The sequence below is a fragment of the Stegostoma tigrinum genome, chromosome 22 (genome assembly GCF_030684315.1).
Source record: "Stegostoma tigrinum isolate sSteTig4 chromosome 22, sSteTig4.hap1, whole genome shotgun sequence".
NCBI classification, from domain to species: Eukaryota; Metazoa; Chordata; class Chondrichthyes; order Orectolobiformes; family Stegostomatidae; genus Stegostoma; species Stegostoma tigrinum.
The window spans coordinates 11963360-11986501 of NC_081375.1; the positions used below are offsets into that span (position 1 = coordinate 11963360).

Below are 23142 nucleotides of genomic sequence, written 5' to 3' on the forward strand. Positions count from 1 at the left end.
AGAGGCATCTGGATGGTTACATGAATAGGGAGGGAATTGAGGGATACTGACCAAATAAGGGCAGAAGGCTTGTTTTAGTTTTAGTTTTAGTTAGGGCATCATGATTGGCACAGGCTTGGAGGGCAGAAGGGCCTCACACACACACACACACAGAGAAAGACAGGGATCTGTTAGACACAGCAGGCAATTTTCAGAGACAACTTGAGGCATATTTCAATTTGAGCAGCGAGTTTATTGTTAAACATCATCGTAACTTACACCAATATTGTGCCCCGGCCCTTTGTTCAATCCAGTTATAAATTAGGAATGCAACATCTCCAAGTCTGTCATTCAACTTTGATCCACTCGGTATTGTGCTAATACATATCAATAAAACGCCGTACATTAATTTCCAAAAAACTGCGATTAAAATTACTCTCCTTCACAAACCACCTGATTGGAGGGACCTCCTGGTACTTTCTTTAACACTTGTCTTTGCCTCAGGGTCTGAAGGTTTTGGATTCAAGTCTCACACCCCACTCCCCCAAACCCGGAACACAAACCCTAGTTTGACTCTTCAATTTCTAATCACTCAACACACTATTAGGTTATCTGGAAGAGCAGTGTTCAGTTCTATAGTGAGATTGGACAGAAAACAAAACGGGGTGGGGGGAGTCATGAGATTTAATTCAAATGTTCAAAACAAGGCTGGCTTTTGATGGATTGCTTTTTAGTTTTGTCGCAGGATGTGGGTAACATTAGCAGCTTTCCCTAGCCCCAGTTGCCCTTCATCACTGTGTCGTGCTGGACGGTTTATTGCAGAGGGTTGGGGCAATTCAACATCAACCACAAGTTCGCTGGAGAAACTCGCCAGGACTGCCATCATGGACGGAGAGAGAAACAGCTAATATTTCAGGTCTCATGGGACAGCTTGTCAGAATGGGTACGGTGTAGAACCGGACTCGAAATGTTAACTTTGATTCAGTCCTGGAGCTCCCTGGCCTGACACATCATGGTCGGTTGACTGCGGGAGGCAGAATGCGTGAGTGAGCACCCCACCATACCCTCTGCCAGTGCGGTCTTGGTGCCAGGAGGGCTATTGACGTGCCCATCCAGCTCAATGGGGTTGGCGTGGCAATAGGTGCAGATCATTCTAGAACCTCCATCAATGATGCCCATCACCCAGATAAACAACATGAACACAGCCAGTAAAAACTAAATCACCAAAAAGTGAGATTTTCTAACAAGGAATGGGAAGGGTTCACTCAGAGGAGTGGACCTCTTCGCACTTAAGGCACTCAGACCTTCTACAGCAGGAGGCTAGTGATTTAAGGTTTGTTGCCAGTTTTCAGGGGGTCTGTGCCCACCCTTGACAGGACAGTGAGTCCTGACACATGACAGTAAAGACAACATGTTCAATAACACATTCACTAGGCCCTGTGTCTCCAGGCAGTGGGTGTGGGACCTGGGCAGTGGGAAGATTGATGGGATTTAATAGATTCCAGTGAAAGGTTGGTCATTCGAGAGCAAAGTTGGTCGATGAGGGATAGGCCTGGTGATCAGTTGGTCACGTCTGTACCAGAAATCCAAAGCGATTCCTCAACTGTTCCAGGAAGACGAAAGTCAGGACTGTATGAGGGACGAGCCGGATTCCAGCTGGAACTAAACCCTGGGAAAGGGAAACAGGCCCATTAGAGTAAACAGACTAACTAACATCAACATCATGTGGATTCAGGTACGGCGCGAGGCAATATCATCTTAAACATGAACGAAGACCGTCAGCAGCTCACCTTGTAAAAACCGAGTGGACCCAATCGAGCTGTCTCAATGATACAGTGCCAGAGACCCTGCAGAGAACAAACAGGACCATGACAGAGGGCACACAACCAACCAATCCTGGCATTTATTACCCGTCCCTAGTTGCCCCTTGAGGCTGCTGAGTGAGCTACCTTTTTGTACTGCTGCAGCTCACCTGCTGTCACGGTTTTCAAAAGCCGAGAACTAAAGGGACAGATTTTTCCAGAAATAGGCAAAAAAAATGGACAACCTGCACGCCCGTCCCCACCCCTCCTCCTGGGTGAAGACCGGAACCCATCAGCTTGCCCTCTCTCTGCTGGGACGGTGAACCCTTCCTGGTCCTTCAATAACCTGGCCTGGGTTCACTGTGTAAAGAACTCCTCTTCCAAGTGAGATCACTTCCTCCCCACACTTGGCCACTTCCCAGCTTGACCCTTAACCTTTGTGACTGCACTGGAGACGGTGCACAGGAGATTCACCAGAACATTGCCTGGGGCTCCAGTGAGTCAGTGACGGAGGAAGAGTACAGACTAGCCCCAGGCTGGTTTTCTCAGAGTGGAGATGGCCGGGGTGTGGGGGGCGGGCACCTGATTGAGATGGACAAAGTAATGTAGGGCATAGATAGAGTGGACATTTCCCCTTAATGTGGCGGGTCAATGATCAGGGGGCAGCAGAGTTAGAGGAGGATTTGTGGAAAACAAAATCAAGAATCACAGAATCCCCGCCATGCAGATAGAGTCCGTTTGGCCCATCAAGCGTGCACCGGGCCTCCGAACAGCATCCGATCCAGCTAACCCCAACCGTGCACTTCCCATGGCTAACCCACACACCCTGGACATCTTTGGACTGCGGGAGGAAAACCACGCAGACACAGGAAGAATGTGCAAACTCCACACAGCCGGAGGGTGGAATCGAACCTGGGTCCCAGGCATTGTGAGGCTGCAGTGCGAACCACCGAGTCACCCTTTAACAGAAACAGTTCACATCGAAAGGACCTGGAAAAGAAGTTAAGTGAATAGGTCCTAAACGATTGAAATAACGGAGTTGCAAGTTAATGTGAGTCTAAGGTCATCTCTCCCATGTTTGTTGTTGGCCGTTCGACAGAGACATGAGGTTTGTTCAGAGCAGAGACAAGATTATGTGCCAAAACAGCTTCACCCAGTATTCACTTACCCGATATTCCCCTTTCGAGTTCATCAGTCTGGTCTTTAGAACATCCAGTGGTTGGCACAGAAATGTGGCACAGCCACCCTGCACTCAAGAACAAGGGGAGAGAGGGGGCAGAACTCGTTAGACGTGGTCATTTCAACCTAGCGACAGCCAGGAGGAGCGTGAGAGACGGTGCAGGAGGAAAGGCAATGCAAATGTACCAGAGCAGGATGAGAAACGAGAGGAGAGAGAGAGAGAGAGAGAGAGAGAGAGAGTGTTCACAGCAGGGACCGGGCAAGAAGGCAAAGGACAGAACCACCACAGGCAGACCCGCAACCCTCGACACACACAGACACACACCACAGGCAGACCCCCCGACACACACACACACACACACACACCACAGGCAGACCCCCCGACACACACACACACACACACACACACACACACACACCACAGGCAGACCCCCCGACACACACACACACCCCACAGGCAGACCCCCCGACACACACACACACACACACACACACACACACACACCCCACAGGCAGACCCCCCGACACACACACCACAGGCAGACCCCCCGACACACACACACCACAGGCAGACCCCCCGACACACACACACCACAGGCAGACCCCCCGACACACACACACCACAGGCAGACCACCCGACACACACACACCACAGGCAGACCCCCCGACACACACACACCACAGGCAGACCCCCCGACACACACACACACACACACACACACACACCACAGGCAGACCCCCCGACACACACACCACAGGCAGACCCCCCGACACACACACACCACAGGCAGACCCCCCGACACACACACACCACAGGCAGACCCCCCGACACACACACACCACAGGCAGACCCCCCGACACACACACACCACAGGCAGACCCCCCGACACACACACACCACAGGCAGACCCCCCGACACACACACACCACAGGCAGACCCCCCGACACACACACACACACACACACACACACACCACAGGCAGACCCGCACCCCCCGACACACACACACACACACACACACACACACACACCACAGGCAGACCCGCACCCCCCGACACACACACACCACAGGCAGACCCGCACCCCCCGACACACACACACACACACACACACACACACACCACAGGCAGACCCGCACCCCCCGACACACACACACACACACACACACACACCCCACAGGCAGACCCGCACCCCCCGACACACACACACACACCACAGGCAGACCCGCACCCCCCGACACACACACACACACCACAGGCAGACCCGCACCCCCCGACACACACACACACACACACACACACACACCCCACAGGCAGACCCGCACCCCCCGACACACACACACACACCACAGGCAGACCCGCACCCCCCGACACACACACACACACACACCACAGGCAGACCCGCACCCCCCGACACACACACACACCACAGGCAGACCCGCACCCCCCGACACACACACACACCACAGGCAGACCCGCACCCCCCGACACACACACACACCACAGGCAGACCCGCACCCCCCGACACACACACACACACACCACAGGCAGACCCGCACCCCCCGACACACACACACACACCCCACAGGCAGACCCGCACCCCCCGACACACACACACACACCCCACAGGCAGACTCACACACACACACACACACCACAGGCAGACCCGCACCCCCCGACACACACACACACACCCCACAGGCAGACTCACACACACACACACACACCACAGGCAGACTCACACACACACACACACACACCACAGGCAGACTCACACACACACACACACACACCACAGGCAGACTCACACACACACACCACAGGCAGACTCACACACACACACCACAGGCAGACTCACACACACACACCACAGGCAGACTCACACACACACACACACCACAGGCAGACCCGCACCCCCCGACACACACACACACACACACACACACACCACAGGCAGACCCGCACCCCCCGACACACACACCACAGGCAGACTCACACACACACACACACACACACACCACAGGCAGACTCACACACACACACACACACACCACAGGCAGACTCACACACACACACACACACACACCACAGGCAGACTCACACACACACACACACACACACCACAGGCAGACTCACACACACACACACACACCACAGGCAGACTCACACACACACACACACACACACACACCACAGGCAGACTCACACACACACACACACACACACACCACAGGCAGACTCACACACACACACACACACACACACCACAGGCAGACTCACACACACACACACACACACACACACACACACACACACCACAGGCAGACTCACACACACACACACACACACACCACAGGCAGACTCACACACACACACACACACACACACCACAGGCAGACTCACACACACACACACACACACCACAGGCAGACTCACACACACACACACACACACCACAGGCAGACTCACACACACACACACACACACACCACAGGCAGACTCACACACACACACACACACCACAGGCAGACTCACACACACACACACACACACACACACCACAGGCAGACTCACACACACACACACACACACACACCACAGGCAGACTCACACACACACACACACACACACACACACCACAGGCAGACTCACACACACACACACACACACACACACACACACACACACCACAGGCAGACTCACACACACACACACACACACACCACAGGCAGACTCACACACACACACACACACACACACCACAGGCAGACTCACACACACACACACCACAGGCAGACTCACACACACACACACACACACACACACACCACAGGCAGACTCACACACACACACACACACACACACACACACACCACAGGCAGACTCACACACACACACACCACAGGCAGACTCACACACACACACACACACACACACACACCACAGGCAGACTCTCACACACACACACACACACCACAGGCAGACTCACACACACACACACACACCACAGGCAGACTCACACACACACACACACACACCACAGGCAGACTCACACACACACACACACACACCACAGGCAGACTCACACACACACACACACACACCACAGGCAGACTCACACACACACACACACACCACAGGCAGACTCACACACACACACACACCACAGGCAGACTCACACACACACACACACACACCACAGGCAGACTCACACACACACACACACACACCACAGGCAGACTCACACACACACACACACACACCACAGGCAGACTCACACACACACACACACACACACCACAGGCAGACTCACACACACACACACACACCACAGGCAGACCCGCACCCCCCGACACACACACACACACACACACACACACACCACAGGCAGACCCGCACCCCCCGACACACACACACACACACACACACACACACCCCACAGGCAGACCCGCACCCCCCGACACACACACACACACCACAGGCAGACCCGCACCCCCCGACACACACACACACACCACAGGCAGACCCGCACCCCCCGACACACACACACACACACACCACAGGCAGACCCGCACCCCCCGACACACACACACACACACCACAGGCAGACCCGCACCCCCCGACACACACACACACCACAGGCAGACCCGCACCCCCTGACACACACACACACCACAGGCAGACCCGCACCCCCCGACACACACACACACACCCCACAGGCAGACCCGCACCCCCCGACACACACACACACACCCCACAGGCAGACTCACACACACACACACACACCACAGGCAGACTCACACACACACACACACACACACACCACAGGCAGACTCACACACACACACACACACACACCACAGGCAGACTCACACACACACACACACACACACCACAGGCAGACTCACACACACACACACACACACACACACACACACACCACAGGCAGACTCACACACACACACCACAGGCAGACTCACACACACACACACCCCACAGGCAGACCCGCACCCCCCGACACACACACACACACACACACACACACACACCACAGGCAGACCCGCACCCCCCGACACACACACCACAGGCAGACTCACACACACACACACACACACACCACAGGCAGACTCACACACACACACACACACACCACAGGCAGACTCACACACACACACACACACACACACACACCACAGGCAGACTCACACACACACACACACACACACACACACACCACAGGCAGACTCACACACACACACACACACACCACAGGCAGACTCACACACACACACACACACACACACCACAGGCAGACTCACACACACACACACACACCACAGGCAGACTCACACACACACACACACACACCACAGGCAGACTCACACACATACACACACACCACAGGCAGACTCACACACATACACACACACCACAGGCAGACTCACACACACACACACACACACACCACAGGCAGACTCACACACACACACACACACACACACCACAGGCAGACTCACACACACACACACACCACAGGCAGACTCACACACACACACACACACACACACACACCACAGGCAGACTCACACACACACACACACACCACAGGCAGACTCACACACACACACACACACACACACACACACACACACACCACAGGCAGACTCACACACACACACACACACCACAGGCAGACTCACACACACACACACACCACAGGCAGACTCACACACACACACACACCACAGGCAGACTCACACACACACACACACACACCACAGGCAGACTCACACACACACACACACACACACACACACCACAGGCAGACTCACACACACACACACACACACACACACACCACAGGCAGACTCACACACACACACACACCACAGGCAGACTCACACACACACACACACACACACACACACCACAAGGCAGACTCACACACACACACACACACACACACCACAGGCAGACTCACACACACACACACACACACACACCACAGGCAGACTCACACACACACACACACCACAGGCAGACTCACACACACACACACACCACAGGCAGACTCACACACACACACACACACACCCCACAGGCAGACTCACACACACACACACACCCCACAGGCAGACTCACACACACACACACACACACCACAGGCAGACTCACACACACACACACACACACCACAGGCAGACTCACACACACACACACACACCACAGGCAGACTCACACACACACACACACACACACACACCACAGGCAGACTCACACACACACACACACACACACACCACAGGCAGACTCACACACACACACACACACCACAGGCAGACTCACACACACACACACACACACACACACCACAGGCAGACTCACACACACACACACACACCCCACAGGCAGACTCACACACACACACACACCCCACAGGCAGACTCACACACACACACACACACACCACAGGCAGACTCACACACACACACACACACACCACAGGCAGACTCACACACACACACACACACACCACAGGCAGACTCACACACACACACACACACCACAGGCAGACTCACACACACACACACACACACACACACACACCACAGGCAGACTCACACACACACACACACACACACCACAGGCAGACTCACACACACACACACACACCACAGGCAGACCCGCACCCCCCGACACACACACCACAGGCAGACTCACACACACACACACACACACCACAGGCAGACTCACACACACACACACACACCACAGGCAGACTCACACACACACACACACACACACCACAGGCAGACTCACACACACACACACACACCACAGGCAGACCCGCACCCCCCGACACACACACCACAGGCAGACTCACACACACACACCACAGGCAGACTCACACACACACACACACACACACCACAGGCAGACTCTCACACACACACACACACACACACACACCACAGGCAGACTCACACACACACACACCACAGGCAGACTCACACACACACACACACACACACACACCACAGGCAGACTCACACACACACACACACACACACACACACCACAGGCAGACTCACACACACACACACACACACACACCACAGGCAGACTCACACACACACACACACACACACACCACAGGCAGACTCACACACACACACACACCACAGGCAGACTCACACACACACACACACACCACAGGCAGACCCGCACCCCCCGACACACACACCACAGGCAGACTCACACACACACCACAGGCAGACTCACACACACACCACAGGCAGACTCACACACACACACACACACACCACAGGCAGACTCACACACACACACACACACCACAGGCAGACTCACACACACACACACACCACAGGCAGACTCTCACACACACACACACACACACACACACCACAGGCAGACTCTCACACACACACACACACACACACACACGACAGGCAGACTCACACACACACACACACACCACAGGCAGACTCACACACACACACACACACCACAGGCAGACTCACACACACACACACACACACACCACAGGCAGACTCACACACACACACACACACACACCACAGGCAGACTCACACACACACACACACACCACAGGCAGACCCGCACCCCCCGACACACACACCACAGGCAGACTCACACACACACACACACACACCACAGGCAGACTCACACACACACACACACACACACACCACAGGCAGACTCACACACACACACACACACCACAGGCAGACTCACACACACACACACACACCACAGGCAGACTCACACACACACACACACACACACACACCACAGGCAGACTCACACACACACACACACACACACACCACAGGCAGACTCACACACACACACACACCACAGGCAGACTCACACACACACACACACCACAGGCAGACTCACACACACACACACACCACAGGCAGACTCACACACACACACACACACACACACACCACAGGCAGACTCACACACACACACACACACACACACACCACAGGCAGACTCACACACACACACCACAGGCAGACTCACACACACACACACACCACAGGCAGACTCACACACACACACACACCACAGGCAGACTCACACACACACACACACACACACACCACAGGCAGACTCACACACACACACACACACCACAGGCAGACCCGCACCCCCCGACACACACACCACAGGCAGACTCACACACACACACCACAGGCAGACTCACACACACACACACACACACCACAGGCAGACTCACACACACACACACCACAGGCAGACTCACACACACACACACACCACAGGCAGACTCACACACACACACACACCACAGGCAGACTCACACACACACACACACCACAGGCAGACTCACACACACACACACACCACAGGCAGACTCACACACACACACACACACACACACACCCCACAGGCAGACTCACACACACACACACACACACACCACAGGCAGACTCACACACACACACACACACACCACAGGCAGACCCGCACCCCCCGACACACACACCACAGGCAGACTCACACACACACCCACACACACACACACCACAGGCAGACTCACACACACACACACACACCACAGGCAGACTCACACACACACACACACACACACACACACACACCACAGGCAGACTCACACACACACACACACACACACACCACAGGCAGACTCACACACACACACACACACCACAGGCAGACTCACACACACACACACACACACACACACACCACAGGCAGACTCACACACACACACACACACACACACACCACAGGCAGACTCACACACACACACACACACACCACAGGCAGACTCACACACACACACACACCACAGGCAGACTCACACACACACACACACACCACAGGCAGACTCACACACACACACACACACACACCACAGGCAGACTCACACACACACACACACACCACAGGCAGACTCACACACACACACACACACCACAGGCAGACTCACACACACACACACACACCACAGGCAGACTCACACACACACACACACACCACAGGCAGACTCACACACACACACACACACACACCACAGGCAGACTCACACACACACACACACACCACAGGCAGACTCACACACACACACACACACCACAGGCAGACTCACACACACACACACACACCACAGGCAGACTCACACACACACACACACACCACAGGCAGACTCACACACACACACACACACACCACAGGCAGACTCACACACACACACACACACCACAGGCAGACTCTCACACACACACACACACACACACCACAGGCAGACTCACACACACACACACACACACACCACAGGCAGACTCACACACACACACACACACACACACACACCACAGGCAGACTCACACACACACACACACACCACAGGCAGACTCACACACACACACACACCACAGGCAGACTCACACACACACACACACACCACAGGCAGACTCACACACACACACACACACCACAGGCAGACTCACACACACACACACACACACACACACACACACCACAGGCAGACTCACACACACACACACAGACCACAGGCAGACTCACACACACACACACTCACAGGCAGACTCACTCACACACACACACACACACACACACACACACACCACAGGCAGACTCACACACACACACACACACACCACAGGCAGACTCACACACACACACACACACACACCACAGGCAGACTCACACACACACACCACAGGCAGACCCGCACCCCCCGACACACACACCACAGGCAGACCCCCGGACACACACACACACACACACACACACACACCCCCCACAGGCAGACCCGCACCCCCCGACACACACACACACACACACCACAGGCAGACCCGCATCCCCCGACACACACACACACACACCACAGGCAGACCCGCATCCCCCGACACACACACACACACACCACAGGCAGACCCGCATCCCCCGACACACACACACACACACCACAGGCAGACCCGCATCCCCCGACACACACACACACACACCACAGGCAGACCCGCATCCCCCGACACACACACACACACACCACAGGCAGACCCGCATCCCCCGACACACACACACACACCACAGGCAGACCCGCATCCCCCGACACACACACACAAACACACACACACACACCCCAGGCAGACCCCCCGACCCACACACACACACACACCCCAGGCAGACCCCCCGACCCACACCCCAGGCAGAATCCCGACCCACACACACACACCCCAGGCAGACCCCCCGACCCACACACACACACACCACCCCGCACCCCCCGACCCACACACACACACACACCACCCCGCACCCCCCGACCCACACACACACACACCACCCCGCACCCCCCGACCCACACACACACACACCACCCCGCACCCCCCGACCCACACACACACACACCACCCCGCACCCCCCGACCCACACACACACACACCACCCCGCACCCCCCGACCCACACACACACACACCACCCCGCACCCCCCGACCCACACACACACACCACCCCGCACCCCCCGACCCACACACACACACACCACCCCGCACCCCCCGACCCACACACACCACCCCGCACCCCCCGACCCACACCCACACACACCACCACGCACCCCCCGACCCACACACACACACACCACCCCGCACCCCCCGACCCACACACACACACACCACCCCGCACCCCCCGACCCACACACACACACACCACCCCGCACCCCCCGACCCACACACACACACACCACCCCGCACCCCCCGACCCACACACACACACACACCACCCCGCACCCCCCGACCCACACACACACACACCACCCCGCACCCCCCGACCCACACACACACACACCACCCCGCACCCCCCGACCCACACACACACACACCACCCCGCACCCCCCGACCCACACACACACACACCACCCCGCACCCCCCGACCCACACACACACACCACCCCGCACCCCCCGACCCACACACACCACCCCGCACCCCCCGACCCACACACACACACACCACCCCGCACCCCCCGACCCACACACACACACACCACCCCGCACCCCCCGACCCACACACACACACACCACCCCGCACCCCCCGACCCACACACACACACACACACCCCAGGCAGACCCCTTGACCCACACACACACACACACACCCCAGGCAGACCCCCCGACCCACACACACACACACCACCCCGACCCACACACACACACACCCCAGGCAGACCCCCCGACCCACACACACACACCACCCCAGGCAGACCCCCCGACCCACACACACACACCACCCCGACCCACACACACACACACCCCAGGCAGACCCCCCGACCCGCACACACACACCCCAGGCAGACCCCCCGACCCACACACACACACACCCCAGGCAGACCCCCTGACCCACACACACACACACCCCAGGCAGACCCCCTGACCCACACACACACACACCCCAGGCAGACCCCCTGACCCACACACACACACACCCCAGGCAGACCCCCTGACCCACACACACACACACCCCAGGCAGACCCCCTGACCCACACACACACACACCCCAGGCAGACCCCCTGACCCACACACACACACACCCCAGGCAGACCCCCTGACCCACACACACACACACACACCCCAGGCAGACCCCCCGACCCACACACACACACACCCCAGGCAGACCCCCCGACCCACACACACACACACCCCAGGCAGACCCCCCGACCCACACACACACACACACCCCAGGCAGACCCCCCGACCCACACACACACACACCACCCCGACCCACACACACACACACCCCAGGCAGACCCCCCGACCCACACACACACACCACCCCAGGCAGACCCCCCGACCCACACACACACACCACCCCGACCCACACACACACACACCCCAGGCAGACCCCCCGACCCACACACACACACACACACCCCAGGCAGACCCCCCGACCCACACACACACACACCCCAGGCAGACCCCCCGACCCACACACACACACCACCCCAGGCAGACCCCCCGACCCACACACCACCCCGACCCACACACACACACACCACCCCAGGCAGACCCCCCGACCCACACACACACACACCACCCCGACCCACACACACACACACCCCAGGCAGACCCCCCGACCCACACACACACACCACCCCAGGCAGACCCCCCGACCCACACACACACACCACCCCGACCCACACACACACACACCCCAGGCAGACCCCCCGACCCGCACACACACACCCCAGGCAGACCCCCCGACCCACACACACACACACCCCAGGCAGACCCCCTGACCCACACACACACACACCCCAGGCAGACCCCCTGACCCACACACACACACACCCCAGGCAGACCCCCTGACCCACACACACACACACCCCAGGCAGACCCCCTGACCCACACACACACACACCCCAGGCAGACCCCCTGACCCACACACACACACACACACCCCAGGCAGACCCCCCGACCCACACACACACACACCCCAGGCAGACCCCCCGACCCACACACACACACACCACCCCGACCCACACACACACACACCCCAGGCAGACCCCCCGACCCACACACACACACCACCCCAGGCAGACCCCCCGACCCACACACACACACCACCCCGACCCACACACACACACACCACCCCAGGCAGACCCCCCGACCCACACACACACACCACCCCAGGCAGACCCCCCGACCCACACACACACACCACCCCGACCCACACACACACACCACCCCGACCCACACACACACACACCACCCCAGGCAGACCCCCCGACCCGCACACACACACCCCAGGCAGACCCCCCGACCCACACACACACACACCCCAGGCAGACCCCCTGACCCACACACACACACACACACCCCAGGCAGACCCCCCGACCCACACACACACACACCCCAGGCAGACCCCCCGACCCACACACACACACACCCCAGGCAGACCCCCCGACCCACACACACACACACCCCAGGCAGACCCCCCGACCCACACACACACACCACCCCAGGCAGACCCCCCGACCCACACACACACACCACCCCGACCCACACACACACACACCCCAGGCAGACCCCCCGACCCACACACACACACACCACCCCGACCCACACACACACACACCCCAGGCAGACCCCCCGACCCACACACACACACCACCCCAGGCAGACCCCCCGACCCACACACACACACCACCCCGACCCACACACACACACACCACCCCAGGCAGACCCCCCGACCCACACACACACACCACCCCAGGCAGACCCCCCGACCCACACACACACACCACCCCGACCCACACACACACACACCCCAGGCAGACCCCCCGACCCGCACACACACACCCCAGGCAGACCCCCCGACCCGCACACACACACCCCAGGCAGACCCCCCGACCCGCACACACACACCCCAGGCAGACCCCCCGACCCGCACACACACACCCCAGGCAGACCCCCCGACCCACACACACACACCCCAGGCAGACCCCCCGACCCACACACACACACACACCCCAGGCAGACCCCCCGACCCACACACACACACCCCAGGCAGACCCCCCGACCCACACACACACACACCACCCCGCACCCCCCGACCCACACACACACACCACCCCGCACCCCCCGACACACACACACACACACCATCCCGCACCCCCCGACACAGACAGACAGACAGACACACACACACACACACACACACACACACCCCCCCCGACACACACACACACCACAGGCAGACCCGCACACCCCCCCCCCCCCCGACACACACACACCCCCCGACACACACACACACCACAGGCAGACCCGCACACCCCCCCCCGCCCCGACACACACACACACACACACACACACCCCACAGGCAGACCCGCACCCCCCGACACACAGGCACCACAGGCAGACCCACACCCACTGACATGCACGCACCACAGGCAGACCCACACCCACTGACACACAGGCCACAGGCAGAGCCCCCCACCCCACGCTCGCACACAAACACACAACCGACAGGCGGACCCCCTCCCACCCCACTCGCTCACAAACACACACAACCCACAGGCAGACCCCCCACACGCACACGTGCACACACATAGATGCAGACATAACCCAAGAAAATAGGACTTCATGGGAAAGAGAGAGCCTTCCTACTTACAGCGATAAAACTGGACAGGAAGTGGGCGACAATGTTGTCTGACAGGAAGCCAGTATTCAGGACCAGTTGTTTTGCTTGATCATAACAGGCGAGCTAATGGTGGGGGTGGGGTGAAAAGAGAGAGAGAGAGACACACACATTTCGTCACATGTGAGAGAAAGGGGGATAGGGAGAGAGCTCAGAGCCTCTCCACTCCTGACAGTATGACTACACAGTCACAATTACAATAAACCACCGACACAACAAGCCATTTCTCTCAGAGATAAAGGGAACTGCAGACGCTGGAGAATCCGAGACAACAAGGTGTGGAGCTGGATGAACACAGCAGGCCCAGCAGGGTCTAGGCTCGAAACGTCAGCTTTTGTGCTCCTAAGATGCTGCTTGGCCTGCTCCACACCTTGTTAAGCCATTCCTCTCAGACGTTTTTAAGCACGGTTTGTAGAGACGGAACACTGACCCTTCACCGGTGGTGTTATACCTAGCAGGGCAATGAAATGTCTGTAAACAGGCACACTGGCTCGCAGAGCAAGTCTACAATCTTATTTATCCTTTCGGGCCTCTAGTCGACAGAACGTTTTACGTGCAACGAGCAGAGCGTTATACCAACACTCGTTCTGGGACTGAGTGTTAGAGGATTACGAGCCTTTTATTGAGGGGAGGGGACCAGCAGTAAATGCCCCTTGAGGGGCAGGGGAAGGGGGTGTTGGGTATTTCCTGGGAGCAGCTGCAGTGGCCCAGAGAATGCCAATAAATTCCTTTGGCAGAGGTCTGTCCCAGCTGAGTGGTTTTCCTTGGCCACGCTGGGAGAGGGGGTTAAAAAATTAATCCCAACGCCCCTAGGCCTGAGCTGGTAACAATGAACACCAGAAATCAGGGTCTCCTGTGAACCAGGCACTAGCTGTACAAAACAAAAAAAAGTGAGAGAGAGAACCAGCATTGAGTTCAAATCCCTGAATTCTGCCGCGGGATTTGAATGGTCAAACTCTGGGCTATTCCAGCTGTACCATCACCACATTCCCCCCTGCAGGGGGGGGGAAGGAGTCACTAAAGACACACCAATGACAACAGGGTGCAGGGCAGCAGGAGAGGCCAGAGAGCACACTGACTCCACGCTCACTCTCCACCTCACAACCCCCAAATTTACACGGATTGCTCACATTCACTAGTGGGATGTGAGCATGTCCTGCCCGTCCCTCTAGTTACCTCCTTTGAGAAATTGGGGGGGGGGGGGGGGGGTGAGCTGCCTTCTTGAATCGCTGCAGTCCTCCTGCTGTGGGCTGAACCGCAATATCCTGGAATTCCCTCCCTAAGGGCAGCGACCCAGCTACAGTGAAGGAACGGCGATATATTTCCAAGTCAGGATGGTGGGTGACTTGGAGGGAGCCTGCAGGGGGTGGTGTTCCCATGTATCTGCTGCCTTTGTCCTTCTAGATAGAAGCGGTCGTGGGTTTGGAAGGTGCTGCCTGAGGATCTTTGGTGAATCCGCAGTGCATCTCGTAGATAGTACACACTGCTGCTACTGAGAGCCGGTATTGGAGGGAGTCGAAGCTTGTGAATGAGGTGCCAGTCAAGCGGGGGCTGCTTTGTCCTGGACGGTGTGAAGCTTCCTGAGCGTTGTTGGGGCTGCCCCCATCCAGGGAAATGAGGAGTGTCCCATCCCACTCCTGACTTGTGCCTTGTAGATGGTGGGGACAGGCTTCGGGGCATCAAGAAGGGAGTTTCTTACCACGGTCATCGTAACCTTGGATTTGGGAAGAATTAATTTATTAGCTTGTTTTAAGATGATTTTGCTTTTCACTTTGCACCCTCCCCACCCCACGGCACCACAGCACCTCCCTGTGAGAGAGGGGGAATGAAATATAGTGAGGCCTACCTGCCCAACTGTAACCAAGGCCCCACGAGACGATGCCATGGTTGCTCCAGAGAACAGCTTCCGAATGCCTTCTGCAAGGGTGGGGGAGACAGAGTGAGCGCGCGAGAGAGAGAGAGAGCAAGCGCGAGCGCGAGAGAGAGAGATGGTTAGAAACTTCTTCACAAAATGCCCTTCAGAGCCTCTCTGTAGTTTGACCCATTCAATTCCCAAACGCTCGAAGGCTTCACTGTCCTATGTAGGCCTGAACTGCATAGCAAAACCTCGGTGACAGCTGGACTGGTCTGACCTGACCCCAGTGGGGAGCTGGTCAGGACTCTTCACCTCTCCCCACCGACCCAGGCCATTCGACCCTTCGAGTCTGCTCCAGCATTTGATAAAGATGGTGACTAATCTGACAGAGGCCTTAACTCCACTTCCCCCAACTCACTCACAACCCCCCCCAATTAACTTTCAACACCACCGCGCCCCCCCCCCACCCCTGACAGTCAAGAATCCAACTCAACCTTAAAAAAGACTCAAAGACCCCCACCCCCAGCCCCTTACTCTGCTGCCCTCTGTCGAAGAGAATCCCACAGACCAATGACCCTCAGAATAACCTCACACTCTGCCCCTACCTCTTTTATACGCCAATAAACTGAAGCTCCATCTGGGCAACTTGGTCTCGATTCTAACCCAATGAGTCCTACTCAGCGACCAGAGCCCACCCAAGGTGCTAGAAGGAAAGTGACCTCAAGCTTTCCCCAAGAGGCAGGTTAGACCTCGTCAAAGTGAGAGAGAATCAGATGGATCGGGCTCAGGGCCCTAGCAGCTGAAGGCATGGCTGCCAGATGAAGGAGGGATTGAATCTGAAGAGGTATGAGCCATAAGGACAGGCTGGAAAAACTCAGGCTGTTTTCACTGGAGCAGTAGAGGCTGAGCGAGATTTGATACAAAAAAAAGCGGAGATCCATAGACAAAGTAGACAGTCAGAAGCTTATTCCCTAATGTCTAACACTAGGGGGCATGAGCTTTATGCGAGAGGTGGAAAGTTTAAAGGAGTTTAAACTCTAGGTTTAGAGGAGATGTGTGGGGTTAAGTTTCATTTACACAGAGTGGTAGGAGAATGGAAAACACTTCCAGGGGTGATGGTGGAGGCAGATATGTGGGGCATTTAACAGATTATTAGATGAGCACATGGGTAAGTGAGGAATGGAGGGTCATGGACCAAGGAGTGGCAGAAGGGACTCGTTTAATTTGGTGTCATGGCCCGCAATGTTGTGCCGAACCTTTCCTGTGGTGTACTGTTCTATGTTCTATTGTACAACAGGGTGAGAAGTTATGGAGGTACAGGCATCATGGAGGGTGACAGTCAGACAGACAGAGACAGCATGACACAGGCAGAACTGGAAGCAAAGATGAGAATGTCGAACACTAGCCATCAAAATGGGGTGAAATGATAGCGCTGAGGTGAAAGTTGTTAGGAGCTTCAGGTTTCTGAGAGAAAATATCACCAACAATCTGTTCTGGCCACCCACATCAACGCTACAGTCAAGAAAGCACACCAATGCTTCTACTCTCTCAGGCCACTGAGGAAATTCTGCATGTACGCATCGTCTCTTAGCGATTTCTACAGATTCGCCTCAAAGCGTCCTGCCCGATTGCATCACAGCTCAGAGTAGCAATTACTCCGGCCCAGGCCGCAGGAAATTAGCGACTTATGAAAACAGCCCAGTGCATCGGACAAACCGGCCTTCCTACCACCGACTCCTTCTACATTCCCCACGGCCGAGGCAAAGCAGCCAAAGACCCCTCCGCCCACTCTCTTCCATCAGTCGGAAGGCGCAAAAGTTTGAAAACACGGGCCAACAGATTAAAAAACAGCTTCTTCCCCACTGATATCAGACTAATGAACAGTCTGCTCATACACGAGGGTTGATCTTTCTCTGCACCTTCACTGTGGCTGTAACACTATAGTCTGCCTTCTGTTCTATTACCCTGATGTACGTATGCAAAGTTTGAATTGTCTGGTTAGCATGCAAAACAATACTTTGCACTGTAACTCTGTACGTATGACAATAATAATTAAAAAAAAACATGTTTGAAAAGTCACATCCAAAGGCAATGCCCAAAAGCTCTACTCTCAAGTCAATCATCCCTCAGCGGATGGCAAGTGGGCACCCCCAGTGGACCGGAGTCTAAATTACACCCTTCAGTCGCACAGAGAGAGGAGGTCACAGAGGTCCAACCTCAGGATTTCAGTTTCCCCAACATCCCAGACACACGACTCTCCCTCCTGTTGGGCTCGGACCAGAGAGAAACAACTCGTTTCAGAAAAGGAGCCAATGGTCGGGGAGCTCACAGGGCAACTCTCCGTGGTGCGTCGCTGTAGCGTGTCTGCAGGGTTACAGATGAGGGAAGCTCACCTTCCTGTAGGACTCGGTAAAGCCCATCCACTGCATGTTTGTAGCTGGAGAGAGAGAGAGAGATATAGAGCGGGCATTGAACAAGCAGAGCAACGAGAGGCCAGACCAGCTGCCCACTGCCCCCCAAGCCCCATTCCCTTTGAATACCAATGTCCAGCAGCAGTTGGAACACAGTCTGCACTGGAAACCAACACGTGTGTCCCATCAACAGACAAAAATGATCAGTGAGGCAGCAAAACCCTCTGGAGAAACAGCAGAAGGGACTGCACAGCTTACTGGATTTTCATTGCTTTTTCTATTCCCCCCCCCACACGTGGGCCACGGGTCTGAAGAAGGCTCCCGACTCAAAACGTCAAGCTTTCCTGCTCGGCCTGCTGCGTTATCTCAGATTCTCCAGCATCGGCAGTTCCTACTGTTCTGGGCCCTGGGTCTCACTGGCTGGGAACAGCATTTATTACTGGTGGCTCAGTGGCCTTGGGAAGGTGGTGGCGAGCTGCCTCCTCCCGTGGATAGGTTCACAATGCCATTCAGGAGGGAATTTCAGGATTTTGACCCAGTGACACCAAAGGAATGGCCATATATTTCCAAGTCAGGATGGAGTGCAGAAACTTGGAGGAGGTGGTATCTATAGGAGAGAGGCTGGAAAAGCACAGGAGGTCAGACAGCATCCGAGGAGCAGAAATGTCAACATTTCAGACCAAAACCCTTTGTCAGGACACTTTCCAACTGGAAGTGGTTGTGGGTTGGGAAGGTGCTGTCTGAGGATCTTTGGTGAATTTCTGCAGTGCATCTTGTAGATAGTACACACTGCTGCTATTGAGCGTTGGTGGTGGAGGGAGTGGGATGTTTGTGGATGTGATGCTAATCAAGCAGGGGCTGCTTTGTCCTGGGTGGTGTGGAGCTTCTTGAGTGTTGTTGGGGCTGCCCCCGTCCAGGGAAATGGGGAGTATTCCATCACACTCCTGACTTGTGCCTTGTAGATGGTGGACAGGCTTTGGGGAAATCAGGAATGACGAGTTACTCGCCACAGTATTCCCAGTTTCTGGCTCTGTTAATGTGGTGAGTCCAGTTGAATTTCTGGTCAATGGTAACCCCCAGGATGTTGATAGTGGGGGACTCAGTCATGGTAACACCATTGAATGTCAAGGGGCAGTGGTTGGATTGTCTTTTATTGGGGATGGTCACAGCCTGGCATTTGTGTGGCGTGAATGTTACTTGCCACTTGTGAGCCCAAGCCTGGGTATTGTCCAGATCTTGTTGCATTTGAACATGGAATGCTTCAGTATCTGAGGAGTTGTGAATGGGGATGGGGGGGATTCTGTTGGGAGTGTCTGGAGGGTACAGACATCTGCTGGGGGTCAGTACCACAAACCACCAAAGCCCCCCAGTGCTGCTGGACAACCCCCTGCCCCCAACAACCCTCACTCCGCTGCCACTCCCACACCCTGAGCCAGAACCACCCCCAGCCCAAATGCCACCGTCTCAGAAGCCAGGGCCGGTTACCACCTCCCAGAGCAAGGGGTACCCAAACTGGAGAAACCCCATCGCTCCTGGGAAGAACACTCACTTGCTCCGGAGCGCCGCCGGGAGTTTCACATCATTCTGCATCCTGCCAAAGAGAGGAACAGAGGAGTTACAGACTTTACCAAAATGCCCCCCAATCTCTGCAGGCTCCTTGTGCCTGGGAGGGGTGTGAAGGGACAGTGGTCGCTCAGCTAGGACACAGCTATTCCACACCCCACCCCCACAACCCCCACCTCAGTGTGACACAGTTTGGGGCAGACAGGGAGATGTGGTTGGCTACAGGTGCGTGATTGGTCCACTGTGCTCGAGGTCAGGTCTGTTACAGAGCGGTTTCGGGGGGTGGGGGGGGGGGGGGGTGGAGAGCGCAAGGGGAAGTTTACAATGAACTGGGGCAGTGAGAGAGTTTCCAGGGAGAGATAATCCTGGCAACAGGGTGAAGTATTGAAATAAAAAGGAGCACAAAGAGGAGAATCCAAAAGGGAAAACGCAGTAAAACCTGTAACGACGGCAAACTGGGCCCAGCAGCCTCTGAACAGAGCTTTGGTACATCCATCCACCAAGGCTTCAGACCCGAAACGTCAGCCTTCCTGCTCCTCTGACGCTGCCTGGCCTGCTGTATTATCGCTGACTCCAGCGAGGGCAGTTCCAACTCTCTCTTCACAAGATGAGAGAGTCTGTAACCACTACAGGCGACCAGGTGATCGACCAATGGGATCATAGATCTTGAAGGGATTGGGACTGGATTGGGTGCGAGGAAGTGGGTAAGAGGAGGGTTACAGTTCAGTGAAGACATTAATGAGCTGAGTGACACCTCCGTGCATTCGGTCACTGCACCCCATCACCCACCCCGCACACAAACCACTGACAGACAGATATAACCTGAGCCCACTCACTGCACATTCCTCCTGTTTGCTCAATGCAAACCCACTCACTCAGAACAAATGCAATGACCCCAGCATCACTGCACCACCCCACCCAGTACCACAGTATAATTCCCACTCCAAATCCAGCAGCAATGATAGAGGCAGGAGATGCTGGTCTCTGGCAAATGTCAATGGGCTAGTGACCCAGAGACCCGAGGAAATGCTACAGGGACACAGGTTCAAATCCCACTGGAAGTGGTGTGGAATTCAAATTCAGTTTAATAAATCTGGCCTCA

General features: G+C 56.4%; 1 protein-coding gene across 1 annotated transcript in view; it reads right to left on the bottom strand.

The window, feature by feature from the left end:
• Positions 1-211: 211 nt before the first annotated feature.
• LOC125463867 (mitochondrial dicarboxylate carrier) overlaps positions 212-23142 on the bottom strand; it is a 39084-nt gene continuing 16153 nt past the window's right edge. The window contains exons 3-10 of the mRNA XM_059653858.1: positions 22966-23095; positions 22027-22216; positions 20460-20503; positions 18058-18128; positions 16185-16277; positions 2950-3027; positions 1770-1826; positions 212-1648 (exon numbers count right to left, since the gene is read on the bottom strand). Of these exons, the coding sequence (XP_059509841.1) occupies positions 1547-1648; positions 1770-1826; positions 2950-3027; positions 16185-16277; positions 18058-18128; positions 20460-20503; positions 22027-22216; positions 22966-23095 (765 nt within the window). The 3' untranslated portion in view covers positions 212-1546. The remainder of the gene's footprint in view (positions 1649-1769; positions 1827-2949; positions 3028-16184; positions 16278-18057; positions 18129-20459; positions 20504-22026; positions 22217-22965; positions 23096-23142) is intronic.